The sequence below is a fragment of the Didymosphaeria variabile genome (assembly GCF_027946475.1).
Source record: "Didymosphaeria variabile strain IMI 356815 chromosome Unknown scaffold_3, whole genome shotgun sequence".
Taxonomy (NCBI): Eukaryota; Fungi; Ascomycota; class Dothideomycetes; order Pleosporales; family Didymosphaeriaceae; genus Didymosphaeria; species Didymosphaeria variabile.
Window position 1 is genome coordinate 2,398,387 of NW_026611622.1, and position 22,737 is coordinate 2,421,123.

Here is a 22,737-nt window from a genome sequence, read left to right on the forward strand (position 1 = left end):
GAATCGCTCGCCAATCGAACTCAAACTAAGCCATAGTTGTACTGCCTATTCCCCTCTCAGTAGCCTGATCTGCTCATTCCTGCTGCCATTCTCAATGACACTCTCCACACTGACACTTGCACCTGTGGCCTTGCTATATATCTCAGCCAAGTGCACAGCTGGCATCAGATCGCCTCTGATGTCCCACCATTCTAGATCCTGGTCCTCGCTCGCGTCAGCGCCAAAGACCTTCTCCCAGGCATGCGCAACAATCTTCTCCGCACCAGTGATTGACAGTGCAGCCTGCGGTTCCACCTCAGCGAAGTATTTCGCCTTGGCTTTCTCTTCGTCATACGCAATCGGTATTCGCGTAGCACTACCAGAGGGCATCAAGATCCTAGCATCCTGGTTCGCAGAGATACTCTCAATGTTGTTGCACAGCATATCCAGCATCAACTGCGCTATCTCATCCCCCAAAACACTATCCGCAAACGTAAGGTCCACAGAGAACATACCCTCGCTCACAGGTGCAGTCCAAATCCATACATCCGCGACATCATGAGGCGGACTGTAGCCCGTCATTTCACTGCCTGCGCTAGCAGATAGCACTTCTCCGAAGAATTGCTTGCCAAAGTTAGTATGCTGGTGTATAGAGCTGAATCGCGTCGCTTTAGGCCAACTGGTGCAGCGCTCGATGATCTGCCGCATGCCATAGTTCTCGTACGGCATGCTAGCGAGGTGCTGGTCTTGTACGAAGCGTACGAGGTCGCCATTCGTCCAGGACGATTGGAGTGGGACGCGTACAGGGGAGGATGTTCATGCAGGGGCCGACAACGTGTTGTATGCCGGCTAGTGAGCCGTTGCGGCCGGAGACGACCTGGCCGAAGACAGTGTCGGACGTGAGTGCGAGGGAGGACAGGACGAGGGCCCAGGCTGCTTTTACTGTAGTGGCGAACGTGACGCCTTGTATGTTGAGGGAAGAAGGCGTGACGGCGCGGCTTAGCATACGGTTGACGGGGTTTTTGTAGGGAAGCTTTTTGTGGCGGAGAATATTTGTCATGTGCGAATCTCTAAGAAAGGCCGACCAGAAAGTTTCGCATTGGTGGGGATCCTGTTTGCGCACGTTGTAGATGAAGGAGGAGTAGGGCTTGCTGTTGGAAAGAACGGAGCCTTCGTAGGCGGCTTTGATGTCTTGAAGAATGCTGGGCAAGCTTATGCCGTCGTATTGGGCGTGCGAGATCCGGAGCACGAGGCAGTGGCTGTTATCGCGCTGCTTAACGAGGATAAATCGCATCATGCCGTCTCCTAGGTTGACCGGTCGGCCCATATCTTTTTCGATCAGAGCACGAGGTATAGCCTCGTCGCTGGTCTTGTCTTGATATTCGTAACAGGTGTAATCCGGCTCGTACAATCTAAGAACCACCTGCAGCAAGCGCTGGTTATGCACGACCAAGACGGTTCTCAGGATTGGGTGGCGTGCAATCACCGACCAGCAAGCATTCCTAAGCTCTTTCATGTCCAGCTTCGCCTCGAACCTGATGCCGAAATAGTTTATGTATCCGCGAGTTCGAAGGTGGCCAGCCGCCAGAGTCCAAGACTGGTAGTCCGTTGCTTCGAGCACGTCCTCGATGTTGTCAATAGGCTGAGATGCTTTTCTTGCGACATTCTCTAGTGCGGCCTTCTTTTGGTCTTTCGTAAACACAGAAAATGGCTCGTACGCCACCTGATCTACCACCTCTTCCCACTTCGCGGCAGCACTCATGGCTCTCAACACCGGCTTCTGGAATATCTCTCTTACGAGCAGAGTGATGCCCTCTTGACGTGCAGCAGCCGTCAGTCTTACTGCGGAAATCGAATCACCGCCAATTTGTAAGAAATTATCATCCATGCTCAGCGTTTCCTCGCCAACGCCCAACACCTTGCTCCAGAGCCTTCGGATGCTCGACTCAATCTTGTTTGATGGCTTTGTCTTGATCTTGTCGCTTTGCGCAAGTTCTATCGCGCTGCGATGTTTTTCATTGTCCATCTCTTTGATCCATTCAGAAACCCTTCTTCGGTCCAGTTTGCCGGAAGCGTTAAGAGGAAGGTCTTCGAGGACGATCCAAAAGGTTGGGATCATATACTTGGGCAGCTTGCTTCCAAGCTTCTCTCGAAGCCGTGAGATCTGTGAACCGACCTCCTTCTTCTGATCTCCACCAACCAACACAAATTCAGCGCCTCCAAGCGTCTTATTGATAGTTTTCAAAGAGACAACCGAGACCAAATGCTCCTTGCAAGGACCCGCAGTTGGCACGATAGCCATCGCCTTGTTCACTTCCTCATCAGCGCAGAGGTGATGCTCCACTTCGCCTAGCTCCATTCGTTGTCCATTGAGCTTTACTTGATTGTCTTTACGCCCGACAATGCTCAGGGTGCCGTCAAAGTTGTACTTCGCCAAGTCGCCCGTCTTGTACATTCGCCGACCAGCTCCAGCCCACTTCGGTGCTTCAATGAATGCAGCTGCTGTTTTCGCGGGATCGTTCAGGTATCCTCTCGCTAAGCTGTGGCTTTCCACGACCAGTTCGCCGATGCAGCCGGTGGGGATCAATCTGTCGTGATTGTCTGCCTCTACGATCCATAATTGTGAGCCAATGCGGTGACCGATGTTCGAGGGGTCGGCGTCGCATTTCAGACCAGCCGCATGGTTCGTCCAAATGGCACACTCTGCGGGTCCATAGCTGTTTGTGAGATGTACGTGTTCGGCCCAGGACTGAATATTGACTGTCGTTGCATGTTCGCCACCTAGGATTACATATTGGAGTGTCGGCACGCTCGCAGGGTTCACAAGAGACGCAACTGTCGGCGTAAGGAACAGCCAAGTTGCGCACATGGAATCGGTTGCGCCCGCTAGATTGCTTAGTCGCTCTTCTTCAGTTGGCACGCATACGCAACCTCCATGCATCAAAGTCGAAAAGATCTCGCCCATGCTCACGTCGTAAGTATATGCGGCGAATTGCAGTACTCGTGCGTTACAATTGATGTTGAGGGCCGGAGCATGAGAGAGCGCCCCAGCCGAAAAAGCACCGTGCTCCATTACTATACCCTTCGGGGTACCGGTACTACCACTGGTGAACACAACAAATGCTGGGTTTGACGGAGGCACAGAGGGTAAAGATCTATTGAACGCGAAATCTTCAACGGAAATGCGGTCAATTCCGATCACATGATCAACTAAAGGATAGAACATATGTTGGTGTTGAGGGCTAGTCACAGCCACTGTTGCGAGAACCTCGCGAGCTATGAATGCCTTGCGATCTGGTGGGTGCATAGGGTCGACGGCGACGTAGGCTGCTCCCGCCTTGAGGATTCCTAGCATGGCTATGATAGCCCATGCTGATTTGTCGAAGCAGAATAATACGTATGTCTCAAGATCAACACCAAGATTTCTGAGATGGGTCGCAACACGTGTCGACAGCGTGTCGAGCTCCGCGTAGGTGAAGTTGCCGTCCCAGGAGCATACAGCGGCAGAGTTTGGGGACTGTCTCGCTTGATCAATGATCAGGTTGTGCACAGTCTTCGTTGTCGTGGGTTTGACAACAGTTGTCGGATCGTTCCATTGCTGCAATTCAGCAAGATCAATTGGGGATGTGATGTCGATATCAGCGAGAGTCTGTGTGTTCGCCTCGGATAGCTGTTGTATCACATGCGAGAAATGTTCCAGCATCCTTTGGCCTCGCTCTGCACTCAATAGTCGATCATCGAGCTTAAGTGTAAGGCCGAGAGTGCTGCCAAGGACGACTTGGAAGACTAATGGGTAGGTCAGGAACTCATCGAACGCAAAGTCAATCGTATCACCAGTGCGCCACAAATCATCCGCCTCGCTGCTCTCCTGCTTGGGCTGAATGACGAGCAGATTCTGGAAGTTGCAGGCGTCATATGCTTCGCGGGTAAACTGCTTGATATTCTGAAGACCAGTATGCTCGAACGGCATCATCTCGACAGCTTGGCGCTGTACGTCGTCCAAGAAAGCGTGTACTGTTTGATCTCGCGAGACTTGAATGTGCACCGGTACTGTTGTGATGGTCGGCCCTGTCATCGAAGCAATATCCTTGATTGGCACGTTTCGACCAGCTAGCAAGGCTCCGAACAAAGCATGGTCCACTTCCGCATATCGTGAGAGCACAATAGCCCAGGCGGCTCTGATCAAGGTGGCAGTTGTGATGCCTGAAGTCGATGAATTGCCCGGAGCGAAATCAAACACCTTCGTGACAGTGACATTCGCCAGAGGTTGAATGGCCGAGGACTGTACGGGCGGGAAGTTTGACAGGACCTTACCCTTAGGGTACTGCGATTGCCAGTATGTGATTTCTGCATCTTGATCCCGGCTCTCGAGATACTTTATGAAGCACGCGTAGGGTGGTGGCGTAGACAGGCGGGACACGTCAGTGGCATGGTAGATGCGGGCTACCTCTCGCAGCACTAGCGGCAATGCCCAACCATCGTAGATGGAATGATGCGCTGACCAGACAAAATGTGTTTTGCCGCTGTCATCATCGACAATAGCCCAGCGAGACAACGATTTTCCGTAATCCATGATGTCAAGCTTATCAGCTTTCAAATAATCTTCGAGCGAGCCTGTAGTCGTCCACTGCAATTCATCGTCCAACACAACTTGCAACGAGCCGGAAAGCTCGGTGTAAATGATTCTCGTGCGTAGTATCGTATTTCGCTTGACGCAGATCTGCCATGCTCTCTGGAATCGCTCACGATCCACTGACGGCGGCAACACAGCATTCCACTGGAAGTTATAGGTACCTGGTTGACGCACCGATAAGACCATCAACCCTTCCTGAAGCGAGGATGTCGGATATATGTCTTGCACAGATTGCCGAGGAATGCTGTATGTCTTTTCGAGCTTCTCCAAGATCGCTTCCAGAGGCTCCAGTCCACGAAGCAGCGAGAATGCTTTGAGATCCTCTGCAACCCCTTCCATCATCTTCGTAGTGATGGAAGACATGGCGCTCAGAGTAGGGTTCCTGAAGATATGGTCCACCATAATGGAGATACCAGCTTTGCGCGCAAGAGCTGCTAGCTTCATAGCTGAAATTGAATCTCCTCCTAGACGCAGAAAACTATCGTCGCATCCGATTGATTCGACAGGTATGCTCAGGACGGTTGCCCACATGCTCTGCATCTTCTTCTCAATCTCACTGAGTGGCGTTCTTTTCTTCACGTCAGCAAGAGAAAAGTGTGTGATCTCTTCGTTTGTGAGGGTTTCGGCGACTGCGTGCAGGCGGCGGCGATCTGTCTTTCCTGAACCTGATAGCGGCATCGAATCCAGCAATATGAACATTGTGGGAATCATGTATGCTGGCAATGCGTCCGTAATAGTGCTCGTTAGAGCCATCAGGTCTGAGTATAGTTCCAAATCGATGCGACGAGTCTCCGGTTTGCCTTCCTTTTCTTTCCCATCCCTGCAGAGGAATGCAGCAAGCACCTTCGTATTGTCTCTACGCGGCAGGCGAATCTGGTGGACGACAAGATGCGCAAAATGGGGTAGATTGCGCTTGAGACTGTGTTCAATCTCGCCTAGCTCTACTCTTTGGCCTCTGATCTTAATTTGGGTATCCTTTCGCCCGATGTAAAGTACTGTGCCGTCTGGCCTCATTGTGACAATATCACCTGTCTTGTACACTCTCTCAACAGGCCGTCCGAGTAAGGCTTCATCAAGCCACACCGGCCTCTTGATGAACGCTTCCTCGGTCTTGTTATTGTCATTGAGGTAGCCCCGAGCGACAGTTGGGCCTTCTATTAGCAGTTCTCCGACAGCTCCGATAGGGACCAGAACATTCGTATCGTGGGCATCAACAACCCAGTTTGCACCGCCAACGGCACGTCCAATATTATCAGGTCGATCAGACTCTGTAATGCGATCGAGTATAGACGAGAACACACATGTCTCAGTTGGTCCGTAACCGTTGACAAGACACGTTTGGTTGGCCCACGCCTCAATGTTGTCTTTTCCCAGAGCCTCGCCTCCGAGAACGACAGTCTTCAGACATGGCACTTGCTCAGGTTTAAATGTGCGGACTAGAGACGGCGTGAAGAAGGCCCAGTTCGCTTGTAGCTGGTTTATGGCACCGACAATATCGTTCATGCGCTGCTCCTGAGAAAGAGGACAAATGCAGCCGCCGTGGAACAAAGTGTGGAATGTTTCTAAGATGGTGGAGTCGAAGGCGTAAGACGCGTATTGCAAAACACGCGAACTGGAATTCATGTTGATGCGTTTTCCTTGCTCCATGGCAGCCGTACAGACCCCGCGATGTTCCGTTACGACACCCTTGGGCTTGCCAGTCGATCCAGAGGTAAACAGGACATATGCAGTGTTCCTAGGAGTAGCCTTGTTGAACGGTGGAGAGGCTTTGTTGGGAAAAGCCGCGACTGTTTCAGGCGAAACAGGGACGACCTGAGGGGCGAAGGTGCGGCAGAGATCTTCACGAGAGGCAGAAGCGAGGACCAAGTGAGCGTTAGTGTCTTTAATGAGTTGCTGCAGACGCTGAACCGGGTGGGTGGCATCCATTACCACGAAGGCACCTCCTGCGTACAGGACCCCGAGTTGAGCCACAATAGTCCACGCTGACTTGTCGAAACAGAGCGGTACAAGGACTTCGGGACCCACTCCTAATACTTGCAGATGATGCGCAAGGCGAATAGCATGTTCGTATAGCTGTTGGTAAGTGAATTGAGCGTCCCAGGAATGTACGGCCTCGGCGTTCGGCCGTGCCGCTCTCTGAATCTCGAAGAGCTGATCGATGCGCGTCTCCAGGCCCGCGGACACAGTGCTATTTAGCTCCATGATGACTCGTCGATCATAGTTTCCAAGCAGATCGAGGGATTTCAACGGTCGGTGGTCGGGTGTTGTGACAAGTTGACCAAGCGTCTGCTCGAAATTGGCGAGCATAAGCTCCAGCTGGTGAGCGTCAAGAACCATCTCGTCATAACTCACTGCAACTTCCACAACGGAACCGTTCAGGTAGCATTGAAGCGTAAGTGGATATGATACCAGCTCTTCTATTTGATCGATAGGAGTCTCGATCCAGAAGTCCTTTGATGCAGCGATTGGCCTTCGGTCGTGGATAACAAGCAGATGCTGAAAATTGCACGCATTTTCAGCTTCGGGGGCACTTTGGGCGATTCGCTGCAAGCCAACGTGTTCGAAAGATTTCATGTCGCTAGCTTGATCGCGGATACTGCTGATGAACTGCTCGATTGAGGTATTCCAGTCTATATGCATCCGGAGGGGGACAGTAGCCAGGGTCGGGCCAACGATCGTGTCAATACCTTCCACTGGCACATCGCGACCCTGCACTGTGAGGCCAAAAGTAATATCGTCAGTTCCAGAATATCTGGCCATAATGATTGACCACGCAGCCTTGAGGAAGACTGGCAACTCGTACGAAGTGCTTTGTTTTGCCGGAAGTTCGAAGTGCGAATGCAGGATTTGGCACTTCCCAGGCTGATGCGAAGCACTCGGCAGTCGGGGGAAGTCGACTGGCGACGCACCAGAGAGCTGATTTTTCCAATAAGCTTCAGCTTCACCTTCGTTACTCCTTGCAAAGTAATGCATAAAATCGGACAAGCTCGACGATTCGACTTTGAAAGAGACTGCCTCATCTTGTACAACTCCTTGGTACACAGCCTCAATGCTGTTGAGCAGAAGATTTATTGACCACTCGTCGTATAGCACATGGTGTATAGTCAGCAGGAGTTTAGGTGCCTCTTCCGATTGTTGGACAACACAGCACTTCAGCAGTGGCTGACCATAGGCCATGGTCATACTGCGTTCCAACACCCAGAACTCAGCCTCAGAAAGAGTTTCTGTGATATCGATGTCCTCCTTGATCACAACCTGCATGGAGCCAGTGGACTCCATATTCACAATCCTTGTACGCAATATCGGTTCTTTTTGAGCAACCAAATTGACGGCCGTCTTGAGAAGATCGACATTGACGGACGCTGGCAATGTCCAAGCGTGTCGTTGACGGTATGAGCCCGGTCTTTTCATGGATAGTATCATGAGCGACTCCTGCAGAGGCGTGCACTGGTAGAAGTCCTGGACTGATTCCTTAAGAATGCCGAACTGCTCTTGAAGTTGATAGTAGACGCTCTGCGAGGACAGGTCCTCTGCTGCTGCTGCCATGTCACTCAGTTTCGGGTTCTGAAAGATCAGAGCGATAGTGAGATGGATCTCGTCTTGACTGGCCCGAGAAGTGAGTTGAATCGCACTAAGGCTGTCGCCGCCCAGTCGGAAGAAGCTGTCATCCTGGCCAATTCGTTTGGGTTGCAAGTCTAAAACCTCCGACCAGATCTGTTGGAGTTTTTTCTCGATACGAGTCGAGGGCTGTAGTTTTGGTCCATCCGATAGTGAGAAGTGAGCTAGTTCGGGTTCGCTGAGGCCAGAAACGACAGATTGCAATCGTGACACATCAGTCTTGCCAGACACCGTGAGTGGCATGCACTGTAGTGGGATGTACATGGCGGGGATCATGTACGATGGCAGCGCATCGGCAAGCTTGGCATCGAGTGCTACCAGCTGGGTGGTCAAAGGCTCGGCAAGACGCGCCAGAAGACTGTCGTAGTGGGACTCCAACTCGGTGTTCCAACTTAAGAACGCAGTGAGAACGGGGCCTACTGATCGGTTCTGTGGGGTTGTCAATGCAACGGCAACATCCTTCAGTCCAGGCAAGTTGGACCTGATAGCATTTTCGATCTCGCCGGCTTCCACACGCTGACCTCGGATCTTGATCTGCGTATCTTTGCGGCCAACAAAGTGTATTGTACCGTCGAATGCCCACCGCACCAAATCACCCGTGCGATACACCTTCGACTCACCAAGCCCCGTCCACTTTGGTGCATTAACAAATGCATTCCTAGTCTTCTCCTCGTCATTCAAATATCCATTCGCCAAAGTCTGGCCCCCTATTAGAAGCTCCCCCACAGCCCCAACCGGCACTGGCCACTTGATGTCGACAGCATCAGCAACCCACAGCGAGCTGAACCTGAGCGGCCTTCCAATGTTGCGTGCGTCAAATCCCCCTCTTCTGCTGTAGTGTAGACTCGTAACTGCGATCGTGGCTTCCGTCGGGCCATACGCATTGATCAACTCTACATGTCCCTTCCACATCTCGATGTCGCGCTCGGTGATCGCCTCTCCACCGCACACGATGGACTTCAAGCTTGTCAACTTCTCCGGCTGCAGCGTCCGAGCAAGTGAAGGTGTCAGCACGATGTGGCTGACCTTCATGTTGTTGATTACAGGAGTAATATCTTTCATGCGGTCGTGATCTGATATTATGCACAGACAAGCACCCGTGAACAGTGCACCGAAGATGTCTCCTAGCATAGGATCAAAAGTGTAAGCGATGAATTGAAGGATCCTAGAATTGCTGTCCCATCCCCAGGTTTGGGCGATCTCGGGCACATTAGTAGTAATAGCGCGATGGGGGATCATGACGCCCTTGGGTATACCCGTACTTCCGCTGGTGTATATGAGGAATGCGCTGCTTTCCGGATCAACAGCCACGGAAATCGGTGATGTTTTTGGAATTGTAGAGGCGAGCGACTTGGAGAAGTGAATGAGTTGTAGGCCAAGCGCACTGAGTCTGCTGGCTTGATCTGGCGCACATATGATCAGATTGGCGCTGCAATCCAACACCATTGTTCGTACGCGGTCAAGAGGATGGTCTGGGGAAAGTGGCAGGCCCGTGCCCCCAGCTTTCAAGATAGCCAGCATGGCGACGATAGCCCACGCCGACTTGGAGAAACAGAAGGGTACAACAGTCCCAGGGCGCACACTAAGGTTAATCAAGTGCTGGCTGAAGTTGGTGGAGATGTCGTCAAGCTCGCTGTAAGTGATCCTCCCCTCGAAACTTTCGATTGCGAGTGATTTCGGAGCTCGTGCGACCTGGTCTGCGAAACGTATGTGCACCAGCGCACCAGATCCAGGCCGCTGCAGAGGGGTCCATGATTGAACTTGACGCATGTCACGCTCACTGAGTTGTCGCACGCTATCAACATTGCCTTCCGGGTAAGACAGCATCTGCTCCAAGACCTTCTCAAAAGTCTGCGCAACATTCTCAGCGTGCCAGTCGCTCATCCTGTCCGCCCAGTAGCCGAAGTGCGCTTCGGCATTTTCGTTGTCCGAATAAATTCCTAGAGAGATGTCGTACTCTGTTGGATCACGGGAGCTGATGCCCTCAAAAGCAAGTGCCAGCTCGTCACTTGTCTTCTTATTGCCTAAAGCTTGAACTGAGATCATGGAGTTGAAAAGAGGCTGATCGGATAGACCCAGTGCGTGTTGAATCTGGGCCAGAGAGCAAGCCTGATGCTCGATGCCAGAGGCATACTCGGACTGCTTTTTCTGCACTAGTGAGGAGATGGTGGCGGATGGGGAGAGACGCGTACGCGACACCATCATGTTGATGAACGGCCCGATTGTTTTCGTGATTCCTAGGACAGCAACATCGCGGCCGGAGACGAGATAACCGTATGCTACGTCTTCGGCGCCTGTATACAAACGCAAGACAATGCTCCACGCTAGATGAAAGACACTAGACATGGTGACTGAGCATGTTGCGCAGAACTTGCGCATTAGGCTAGATAAGTTGCCGAGCGAGAGATGGATACTGCGAAGAGGTGAAACGGTGTCCTGGACGTCGTTGATCATAGGGACATAGCATGGGACAACGTGCTGGAGATACTCTGACCAGTACGTGACTGATGTCTCCATTGGCGTCGAGTCCAAGTACTTGATGTAGTCACTGTAGAGCGGACCAACGCTGAGTGGCTCTTTGCCCTCGTAAGCCTGCGATAGATCTCGCAGCAACACGCCCACTGAATCTGCGTCTACCAACGCGTGGTTCGCATCGAACCTGAAGAAGATGCTACCTGAATGGACTTGACATGCGATGAAGCGGTGGGGGGGCACGCTATCGGTATACTCCAACACTGGCCAATTCTCAAGCAGACTGACTGCTTCCTCATCGCTCTCACAGCTGAGCAGCAAAGTGTTTGCTTTGCACTTCGCGAGAACGAGCTGGTAGAAGACGCCGTTTGGTATTGTGCGATCTGTGAAGACTGTGCGAAGCATAGCATGCGAATCCACGACGCTCTGCCAAGCTTCCAGCAGCCTTTGCCTGTCGACGTTTCCTGAGCGGTTTGAAGTGACCTTGAAGGTGAAGGACGTTTTGTATGTATCAGAGTTCCGTGTCTGGGACAGTATCAAGCCATTCTGCATTGGAGTTAGAGGGTACAGGTCCTCCAGGTCGTCCAAGCTCGTCAGTCCAAGGTCTGGTAGAATGGTTTCTTGAATATTTTGAAGTGCCCCGTATGTGAGGGGCACAAGAGGGAAGTCGATCAGCGTCTTCTCGCTCGCCATTGTAGGCAGCAATTCAGTGATGTCGTCCAGCGATTGGGCATAGGTACCCGCCCAACGGAGGACATCCGCCTTGCGTGCCATGCGTTTGTTGTACAAGAACTGGAACGAAAGGATACCTTGCGCGACCGTGGCGTTGATCTCGAAGAGCGCGAAACGTGTCAGCTTCTCGTCGAAGTCAGACTGCGCGGCACCCTCTGGAAGAGCCTGCTGGCGTAGCAAGCTGTCTTCACGTTCGAGACCTTGGAATTGCCCGAGGTAGTTGAACAGCACCTCCATAGAGCCCGACTTGCCGAACGCTTCTTGCCCTTGAGCTGTTAAGTACCTTGAAGCAAAATAGTCGAAGCCATTCCGCGTAATGGATCGCCGAACGTCTTTCGTTTTTCGCACAATATCGATTACGCTGTCTCCAGATACCGAAATATGCAAAGGTGACATCGTAGTGAACCACCCAACTGTGTTCGACACATCGAGGCTCGAGTTCCAGGGTTCGCGTCCGTGACCCTCACTAAAGACCGTCGGCGTCGCTCGGTCTGGGAAGACAATAGCGAAAGAATGGAACAGCGCAGCCAGGAGTATCTCAACGGGCTCAGTTCCCAGCGCAGTGTGACATTGTTCCAGTAGCCTCGTGCTCACATCCTTCGTCAGCGGGAACTCGTGTCGCTCCACATCAGCATAAATATTCGCTTTCCCTTCCATATCCCAGTACGCGAGGTCGGAGCTCTGGATCTGGAAAGGGAGTACAGTGTTGACATCCAGCGAGGAGGCGTGCGTCGCCTGTAGTGCCAGCCATGATTGGAACGGCAGGGAGTCGGAAGTTGGGAGATTGCGGCCGAGCAGCAGCTGTTCTAGATCTTGAAGTATGATGCGCCAAGACACGAGATCGATGACCAGATGGTGCGCAACCAGGTACAAAAATTGACCATCTCCTGTCACGTTGAGCAGATCGGCCGAGAACAGTGGTCCAGTATCAGGGTGAAGACGGTGCTGCGAAGCTTCCATGATAGACACGGCCAGGCTCGACCTCCTTAAATCATGGGACGCCGTATAATATCGACCGCGAGCAGTTCTCTGCACAAACTGCCGCCAATTGCCTTCGGCATTCTTGAGGTAGTGCGCGCGAAGCATAGGGTGACGTCCAACGATGGTTGCGATCGCCTTTTCCAAGTTCTTGTGCGTTATTGGTCGATCCACACGCAAGTAGAAGCTCTGATTGAAGCGCATGTCGGGAATACCGCCCATCTCTTCGAACATTAGTTGGATGGGTGAAAGCTCGAACGGCTTTTGTGATATCTCGACGTGTTGTTGCTGAGTGTTTCTGATGGACTTGGCAGCTTGCGCCATTTTCGACATTGTCTTACTGCGTAGAATATCTGTCATTTTGAGGGCAATACCCTGTGATCGGCAGCGGCTGACCATCTGCATAGCTAATGTACTCATTAGTAACTTATCGCTCTGGTCTCTAGAATATTGATCTGTTACCTGTGATCGAATCTCCGCCAAGGCCAATGAATGACTGTGTCAGAGAGAGCTGCTTGTTTGGGATGTTGAGGATCTCGGAGACCATCGTCCGGATCTGAGATTCCATGTCAGTAGCGGGTTGTGAACTTGCATCGCTCGTCAGGTTGTCATCCGTGGCAATGCGATGATAGAAGTCAGTTCCCAGACGTTCAACCCACTTTATGACCCTCTTGCGGTCGAGCTTGCCTGATGTGTTCAATGGCATAGCTTCAACGACTATCCATACGGCCGGGACCATGTAAGATGGAAGTGTTTGGCCAAGATGATCTGCGACTTCTCGTACGTGGCCAGCTTGTAGCGATTGATCTACAATTTGCAGGGCCTTGCCGTTGCGATTATGGAAACGTAGTGCTGTAAGCGTTACGACCGCAATCAAGGTCTTCTGGCGCGGCCCTACTGTGGGCATGACAACGACTGCATCGCGGACGATTCTGCTGGCATCTAATTGATGCTCGATCTCACCGATTTCCAATCTTTGACCGCGCACTTTAACTTGCGAATCCTTTCTGCCCAAGTAAGTGTGGCTTCCGTCCTCACGGAGGCGTACAAGATCTCCAGTCTTGTAGAAGCGGCGCCCAGGTGCCCAGCTCGGCGAATCGACGAAAGCAGCGCGCGTCTTCGCAGGTTCATTAAGGTACCCTCTTGCCAGCGTAGGCCCCTCGAGGAGAAGTTCACCGACAGCACCCATAGGAACGAGCCGGTCAGCGTTGTTGCGGTCCGCAATCCAGGTAAGTGCGCCGACGCCGTGTCCAATGTTGGTCGCATCCGTGACGTGAGTGTTGATAGTGACCAGAACGGACGCTTCTGTGGGCCCATAAGCATTCATAAGCCTAACATGCGGACCCCAAATCTCCACATGTTTCTGGGACATTGCTTCTCCACCGAGCACTAGCGTCTTCAAACCAGGCACTTGTGACGGCTCGATGATAGTCACAAAACTTGGCGTGAGAAGAGTCCAGTTGACTCTCATTCGATTGATCGCGCCCACGATCTCCATGGACTCGCGTTCTTCGTCCGTAGGGATGCAGATGCAACCGCCCTGCATGAGTGTAGTCAGTATGTCCATTACACTTACATCGAAGACGTAACTCGAGAACTGCAGTACGCGACTCGAGCTGCTGATTTCCATGGCCTTGCTGTGGTCTCGAGCGCTCGTGGCGAAGGCCCTATGTTCGATCATGGTGCCTTTGGGCTTGCCTAGGTGAGAGGTGCAAAGTTAGTCGAGTCGTATCTAATTCACGCTTAAGGAGTTTATACCGGTTGTACCGCTAGTGAAGATGACATAGGCAAGATTCTTCGGCGTTACTGTTTCCTTGGCTAGCGGTGTATTAGGAAACCCCTGACATCTCTTTTCGTCCACAACAAGAGTTTCGCAATCCAAGCTACTGAATAAACTAGCCTGATTCTCCGAAGTAAGGATCAGCTTCCCATATACGCCCTTCGATTCGATGATCTGGCGAATTCTGTATTCTGGATGCCTTGGATCAAGAGGAACGTAAGCCCCGCCAGCTTTCAGGCAAGCCAGTATAGCCACCACCGCCCATGTATTTTTCTCGAAGCAGATGGGCACGACAACCTCAGGACCTACACCTTTTCTCTGAAGCTCGGCTGCTAGTCTTGTCGAAAGACCATCCATTTCTCCGTACGTCATCGAGCGGTTCGCGTTGCAGATGGCTTCGGCGTTTGGCGTAGCCTTGACTCTCTGCTGTATGACATGATGGATGCATACGTACTCTTCTTCGACTGGGGTATTGTTCCATTTTTGTAAAATTTCCCGGTCGCGGCTACTGACGGATTCCAATTCTGAAAGCGGGCCGTCGACCGAGGCGACTTCGATCAGGGAGCGTATGACCGAGGTGAGAGAGGCCAAGGCGTTCCTTGCAAGCCAGTCACTTACCCTGGGTGACCAATATGCGAAAGTGATGTTTGGATTGTGATCGTCCGCTTTCAGGGTGAAGATAATGTCGTATTCGGTGGGATCGTGGAAATGCAAAACGTCGAAGAAGAGTTCGCGACGTTTGGCTTGGGCATTGCGGGATTGGAATTTTGATATGGTGGACGAATTATGTAGAGAGGACATTGCGGTATTGAATAGGGGAGTTGCAGCGCTCAATCCGATGGTATGCTGGACACGACCCAGCGATACGTGTTGGTGGTCCAGAGATTCGGCGTACTGATCGCGAGTCGCATGGAGGAGGTCGATGACGTTGGTAGAGGTAGCAGCATCTACGTGGCATACGAGCATGTTGATCAAAGGCCCCACGATGCGATCTACTCCCTTAACATCAACGTTTCGTCCGGAGACAAGATACCCAAACGACACCGAGTCAAGCCCAGAGTAGCTATGTAATACCAGCGCCCACGCAGTCTGCACAAGATTGGGCAGTGTCACACCCGTTCTAGAAATGAAGTTCCGCAGCAGTGGCCGGATGAACTGGAGGTCTGCCTCTAGCTCTCGCATTTCCTTCACGGCCACCTCACTTACGGAGGCTACAGGGAAGTGACAAGGACTCGCCTGCGACAAGCGGTCTTCCCAGTAGCCCAGAGCGTTGCCAAGCGATTTAGTTTGCAAATACTTGATGTACTCGCTGAATTGCGGTTGATTTCCGAGGTTCAGACCACCGTCGTATGCTAGACGGATGTCGTCGAGGAGTACGCGGAGAGAAGTTGCATCAATCATCGCGTGGTGGAAGTCCATACGGCAGTAGACCTTGCCACTTGGAGTTGTACAAATGACGAATCGATGGAGTGGCTTGGTCTTAGAAAGCTTCATGTACTCCAGTGCTATGAGCGTAGCAGGTCCACACTCGTCTTCGCAGCGGATTCGTCGGGTGAAGCCATTGAACGATTTTAAGACGACCTGATCGTACAACCCTTCTTCCGCAACACTATCTGCAAAGATGGTACGGAGCATTGGGTGGTAAGCGATGACCGTTTCCCACGCAGCTTGCAGACGGTCTACATCGACCGGGGTCTGGCGATTGGTAGTAGTCACCTCGAGCGTCGCGTTGGTCTCGTAAGCACCAGCGTGCAGTGCTTGTCCGACAAGTAACGCTTCTTGCATTGGCGCGGTTGGGTACACGGCCTCGATATCGCCAAGTTCAAACAGGCCCAGCTGTTGGATCCGCTCCGTTCTAAGTGTCTGAAGTCCCTTGTAATCAAAACGCAGCAGGGGATAATCGCTAAGTGTTTTCTCTAATTTTCTCCCTGGTAAGAGCGCCGCCGCGTCTCGTAGGGTCTGGTCATAAGCTGCCCCCCAGCGATAAATAAAATCGATATGCTTCATCCTGTCATTGTACAAGATGCGAAATTTGAGCTTCCCATCGCTGGTGTGGGAAACCGAAATCTCCAGCAATGACATCCGAGGAACATCTCGTCCCACAGCAGGCTCAAGCTCCTCTATGTGGGGCTCCTGTAGCTGAAACAAGGTATCTCCGCCCTCCAGCTGCTGAAATCTTCCCACGTAGTTGAAGAGGAGCTCGATAGAGCTGTGGTTCTTGAATTTCTCCCGTCCGTTCGCAGTGAGATAACGCGAGGTGAAGTACGGCCAGCCGTTCTGAGGAAGCCGTCGAGATGTATCCTTCACAGCTCGTAGGGTTGTGACAATATCATTATCCACGGGCACATTAATTTGCAGCGGCGCGAGATTAGTGAACCATCCTACGGTCGATGAGAGATCGATGTCCGCGCTCCAGGGCTCTCGACCATGAGCTTCTCTCCAGACAGTAGGTGTTTCTCTGTCTGTGAATGTCCGACAAAACGAGTGAATAGCTGCTGCAGTGAGGATCTCGACTGGCTCGGATGAGAGGGGGCTGTTGCAGTCGCTGAAGATGTGGCTCGTAGTGTCTTGATCGAGCAGGAAAGTGTGGCATGCAATATCGCCGTACAAATTAGGTTCTTCTGCCATTCCCCAGTAATCAAAATCTGGGTCGTTTATATCGAACGGCAATGCCACCTGTGGGTCAATATGCTCGTACGCGTACTCAGCTTGCAGTTTTGTCCATGTCTGGAACGAGAGAGGAGTACCATCACTGGCATATCCTACAGTAAGGAAGTCTTCCAAGTCCTTAAGAATAACTCGCCAGGATACGAAGTCAATGACCAAGTGGTGCGCAGCGAGCACAAGAAAGTGTGAGCTATCTTGCAACTGCAAATAATCCATTCCGAGAAGCGGGCCATTTTCAACGTCTAAGCCACGCTGGCACTCAAGAAAAGCTTGACCTACATCCTCTTCTGAAGCTAGGTTTTTAATGCGGAATCGAAAAGACCCAGCTACGTTGTCGGTTATATGTTGGTACCACGCATCGCCTTGCCGATCAAACCTTGCGCGGAGCATGGAGTGCTTCTTGACTGCCGCTTCGATCGCAAATCTCAGCTGCGGTACAGACACGGGTCGCAAAACTTTTAGCAAGAAGGCTTGATTGAATTGCGTCGGCTTCTGTCCCATTGCCTCGAAATAGAATTGCTGGACTGGAGAAAGCGCAAAAGCACGATTGAGCTCTTCATTCGAAACACCGAAGGCCGTCGCTGTGTTGTCCATGGTCTCCACAAGCTCCGAAAGTTGTGCAAGACTTTCGCTGTGCAATATATCTTTGACAAACAGCCTTAGTCTTTCCGCGCGGCATCGTGACACGACCTGCACTATTATAATTGTTAGTGCCTTTGATTCTATCGTGTAATTGAGTTACATACTCGCTGTAATTGAGTCACCGCCTAGATTGGCAAATGACTTGTTCATGGACAATTGCTCCTCTTGTTTGTTGAGTACCCGCGCGATGATGCTGCGGAGCTGCGTAGCGATTGGAGTGTCAGGCGCGGTAGTTTCGCCTTCCACGCCAACCCCCATTAAGGCGGAATAAGCCTCGGAATCAAGAGAAGCTGCCCACTTCGATACACGGACGCGATCAACCTTTTGCGAAGTATTACGGGGGATGGAGTCCACGATTACCCACACTGTGGGCACCATGTAGCTGGGTAACTCGTCTTGAAGCTGTTTGCGTAGCTGATCAACTGTAGGCTCGATGCCTTTTCGCTGATCTCCAATAATAAGCTTGAAGTCGTCATTCGCAACAACTACCTTGTCTTGCAGAATTTGAAAGGACAAGATGGCCATAATACGCTTTGTGCCGTCGGGATCGCTAGATAGAATGACCATCGCGCTTTCCACATCACTAGAATTTCGCAAATGATGTTCGATCTCGCCTAGTTCAAGACGCTGGCCATTTATCTTGGCTTGCGAATCCATTCTGCCCAGCACTTCCAGGCTACCATCATCGGTGTATTTCACAAGGTCACCAGTGCGATACATCCTACGCGGCCGATCTGTAGGCTGCTGGTTTCGAGTGAAAGCAGGATTCGTAATGAACGCTGCATCAGTCTTCTCAGCGTCGTTCAAATAGTAGCGTGCAAGCAATGGGCCCTCAAGAAGGAGCTCTCCACTACACCCGACAGGGGCCAAATTGTCTGGATTGCCTGGTTCGACAACCCATAGCTTTGTGTGTAGACCATGACCGACATTGGAGGGTTGCCCGTTCTTGCCAAGTTGAGGATTCAAAGTAGCATACAAAGTCGACTCGCAGGGACCATATCCGTTGTACATGTACGATACGTGATGTTTCCATTGATCGACGAGCTTCTGTGTTATGAGCTCTCCACCGAGAATCAAGGTTTCGATCATAGGTACGCTGTTCGGATCGAGGGTTCTAGCAGTTGTGGGCGTGATACCGATCCAATTAGCTCTTGTCGCTCTGACAGCACCAGCGAGGTCATTGAGGCGCTGAGTTTCCGAAGGTACGCACACGCACCCTCCTCTCGTGAGTTGTGTGTAGATATCCTCAAGACTCGCATCGAACACGTACGCACTAAAGTTTAGCGCACGAGTTTGCGGACCGATGTGTAATGCGTCTCCGTGTGCCTGCATGCCCGTGCAGATGGATGCATGCTCCAGAACGACTCCTTTAGGCTCACCGGTAGAGCCTGACGTATAGATGACCAAAGCAGCATTAGAAGGATGCACATCTCGCTTCAGGGTCTGGTCAGGTTTAATGAGCCGAGAGATACGCTTGACCGAGTCTGCATCAACAGTGACCAAATGCTGGATGTCTTGAAGGAGATTCAAGAACGCACTGGTAGTAAGCACAACAGTAGCCCCAACGTCCGCGAGGATCCTCCGGATGCGGCCCTCCGGGTGGCTAGGATCAAGACAGACAACAGCGCCGCCAGCTTTCAATATAGCGAGTTGGGCTACGTGTGCCCAAGCAGATTTTTCAAACATCATGGGAACAATAACCTCCGACTTCACACCAAGACTCTGGAGATGCAGGGCAAAAGTAGTCGACAGGTAATCAAGCTGGCTATACGAGAAGTCGCCATCCCATGAGCAGATAGCTTGCGCTTCTGGCTGGGCACGGGCAACTTCCTCGAACAATTGGTGAATACAGGCCATCTTTTTGGGCAGCTCCTGGTTGTTCCATTGCTCAACAAGCCGCAAGTCATACGGTGATACTAGTTCCAAGTCGGCCATTGTTACGGTTTGACTCTCGGTGTTCAGCTGGAGCAACACATGTTGGAACTGCCGGATCACCCTTTCCATTTGAAGTTTTGATATGACGTTCTGGTCATATTCGGTATGGATGACAATTCCGGCCTCTTTCAGCGTGCATTCGACCATGACCGCGTAGTTTTCAGATCCGGCGGTCGCGCGGAGACTGAACTCTAGGCCTGTGTGTCTCTTGCCATTCTGATCGTCGGATGCTAGCTGAACTACGAGAAGGTTTTGAAAATCTGGTACAACTAGTGTATCCTGGCCCCAGCGTCTAATAGTCTGGAGACCGACGTGTTCGTATGGGATCATAGCGATCATCTCATCTTGCGTTCGCTGAAGGTGCTGGGCGAATGTATGCGTGCGGTCGATGGAACATCGCACTGGAACCGTGGCGATGGTTGGCCCAACGATGTCACTTATGCCAGTAACCGGGGCATTGCGGCCAGTCAAGGTGGAGCCAAATACCACATCGTCGGAGTCAGAGTATCTGGCAACAACAGCACCCCATGCAGCTCTGACTATAGTGGCAACGGTGATGTTGGATGCAACCGCGCGTTGAAGGCTCACTTCAGAGGTCAGCGTGTCATGACTCGGACCTGTACCGGTAGCCTGGTTTGCCTGAGGAAAAGGCGCGATGTTCGCGCCTTGAAGATACGAGGACCAAAAGTCTTTCGATTGTATCGTATCAGTATCCGTGACGTGCTTGACAAAGCGGTTGAAAGACACGTGCGATGACAGGGCATACGTTGAGTCTCCGTATAGGCGATCGACCGCGTTCAGTATTAGTGCCATGCTCCAAGCATCGTACAGTGCGTGGTGTATAGTCCAGACAAAATGCCACTCCTGTTGAGCTTGACCAACGATAGCGAGTCGGGACAAAACACTACCATACTCGACTGAAGTAGCTCTGTCCCGGGCGAGGTAATCAGAAAGGTCGCTTCCGGATCGCCATTCGACACTTTCTTGACTAAGCACAGCCTGGACGGTGCCAGTGGACTCGAGATACACAATCCGTGTGCGGAGGATCGGAAACTCTTGGGCAACATTTTCCCAAGCGGACTTGAAACGCTTGATATTCAACCAAGGAGGCATCCGGCAAACGCATTGTAAGATGTATGATGCCTTTCCAGTGAAGGTGAGGGCAAAGAGACCTTCTTGGAGAGCAGTTGTGGGATATAAGTCCACTACACTTCTGGCGTCTACGTCGCACTGCACGGCAGCTGCACGCACAACGTCGATGGTAGAAAGCTGTTGTGGAAGCAGCTCGAAAGGACTCAAGTCGAGATCCATCTCGCCCTCGCCAATCGGCAAGGTATTTGCTGAAAGTTCCGCCAACGTTGGCGTAATGAAAATGTCGGCTACTGTCAATGCTAAGCCTGCTCGTGTGGCTACAGCAACAAGGTCCATAGCCGAAGCGGAATCACCGTAGAGGAAGAAGCTATCCTCGGGTCCGAGCTGTTCAGGTGCGACGGAAAGAACTTCAGCCCATAACAAACGCATCTTCTCCTCAGACGCTGTCAATAGCCTCTGCGCTTCTACACTCGTTTCTATCAAGATCTCCGCTTCGTCACTAACATTAGAGGGCGTGGAAACACGAACCCATGTGTCGTCCACCTCTGATGAGCGAGACTGAGGAAGGGCAGAGAAAAAGGCCAGCAGGTCTGTATGAGCCACGCTTCCGTCGGCGGAACGAGGCATGTGAGATAAGGGGATGAGCGCAGGTGGGCCAAGGCCCGGCTGGAGATTGGTAAAGAGCACTCGTCTTAACTCTTCGATGCTATTGCTCACGTGAGTCCTCTCATCCAGAGCAAGCGCTTCCTCGGGAAGACCATCACGGTCAGACATTGTGAGGAAGGCAATCAGCCGCTGATAACGGCTGGAGGAATGATTCAGGGTGACCATTGTGGTCGCGACCGCAGAGACACCGGGAAAGTTGATTGATATTTGCTGTTCAACTTGATCTAGAGAGATCCAAGTCCCATAGCTGGACTCTGCTTCCTGGTGCACAGCGGAGCCAGCTTTGACAGGCAGATGGACTTGGACTTTGGCAGATTCTTGTATAGGATCCAGAAGTTGGGGTAGTGAATGTGGCTGCTCCATAATGCTAAGGACGGTTCTTCCAAAAGTACTCGCAAGCCCAGCCGACAGGTCTCGAGACAAGAGCTTGGGGCTGCATTGAAACGAGATGGAGACAACGTCTCCGGAAACATCCACGTCCACTATGATGTCGAACTAAATTTCAGGGTGTCAACATATCGACACAAAAAGGAGTTAGCCAGGACCAACTTACACGCGCATCATCTTTCGGAGCCCCCAGAGAGTGCTGGTGGGCTGCAATTCCTTCACCGTCACGTGATACGCGAAGGGCGGTGTTAATACCAGCTTGTGGGGCTGCCTGAGCTTCATCGTCCGCCGAAGACACTACATCTTCTATCTGTTGCAATGCTTGCACCGCTTCTGCTGCAGAGAAGCCACGATCGATGTTTGACAAAATCCTTGTGCGTTGGCCATGCTCGAGATCCACGAAGTTGAAGACGACGTGATCACTTTTTACAAAGCAGGCGAGCACCAAGGCCCATGAAAGCTGGAACAGGCTCGCAGGATGAAGTCCGTTACTGTCGCAGAAGAGTTCAGCCTCGAGCCCAACATCCAACTGGAATGCTACGCAGTGCAATTCTGCGTCGAGATGTACACGATCGCCGTGGTCTGGGGCTCGAGAGAGAAGACTGGGGAACATGCACAACGACGAGGAAGCGGGAATTGTAGATGACATGGTTTACGGCCGCGAGGTAAGGGGGGGCCTTAGGAGGGAAAGAATATTGAGATGCTGCTGAGCAGAGCAGACGTTGCAGCATGTGTATGTTGCGAGAATGAGCGTCAAAGGACTATCTCGTCTAGGGAAGCATCGATTCCGCACGAGAGGAGATGGCTCCTCCACCGGTGTGAATGCCAGGGCCTGACACGCCACTGCAGGGACGACATGGCTGCAACTTCCAGAACGCCAGGCGTCGTGCGGTTAACAGAGGTAGATAGCGGTTCAGCGCGTGGGAGCCGGGTGCAGGTGCAGGATGCGCGAAGGATGGATCGTGATGGGTAAGACAGCGGATCGGGTGCCATGTACGGCGGTGGCGGACCAATGCCCAGCACTTTCCACTGGTCCGCACGCGCTTTCTTACTTGGCCGTCCCCAAACAGCAGGTGCGACCCACTGCGGTCCTCGCTGACCCTCCAAACCTCTCCTTGAGTGCAACCTCACCTGTCCTAGAGCACGCCATCCTTCC

General features: G+C 52.1%; 1 protein-coding gene across 1 annotated transcript; it reads right to left on the reverse strand.

Annotated features, from left to right (window-relative positions):
- Nucleotides 1-45: 45 nt before the first annotated feature.
- N0V89_004146 (uncharacterized protein) lies at nucleotides 46-22,230 on the reverse strand (the record flags this gene model as incomplete). Its single annotated transcript, XM_056212936.1, has 6 exons — nucleotides 46-725; nucleotides 784-12,819; nucleotides 12,875-14,110; nucleotides 14,171-17,554; nucleotides 17,606-21,689; nucleotides 21,748-22,230. The coding sequence occupies 6 exons, from the start codon at nucleotides 22,228-22,230 to the stop codon at nucleotides 46-48; spliced, it is 21,903 nt and encodes a 7,300-aa protein (XP_056073244.1).
- Between the last annotated feature and the right edge of the window lie 507 nt (nucleotides 22,231-22,737).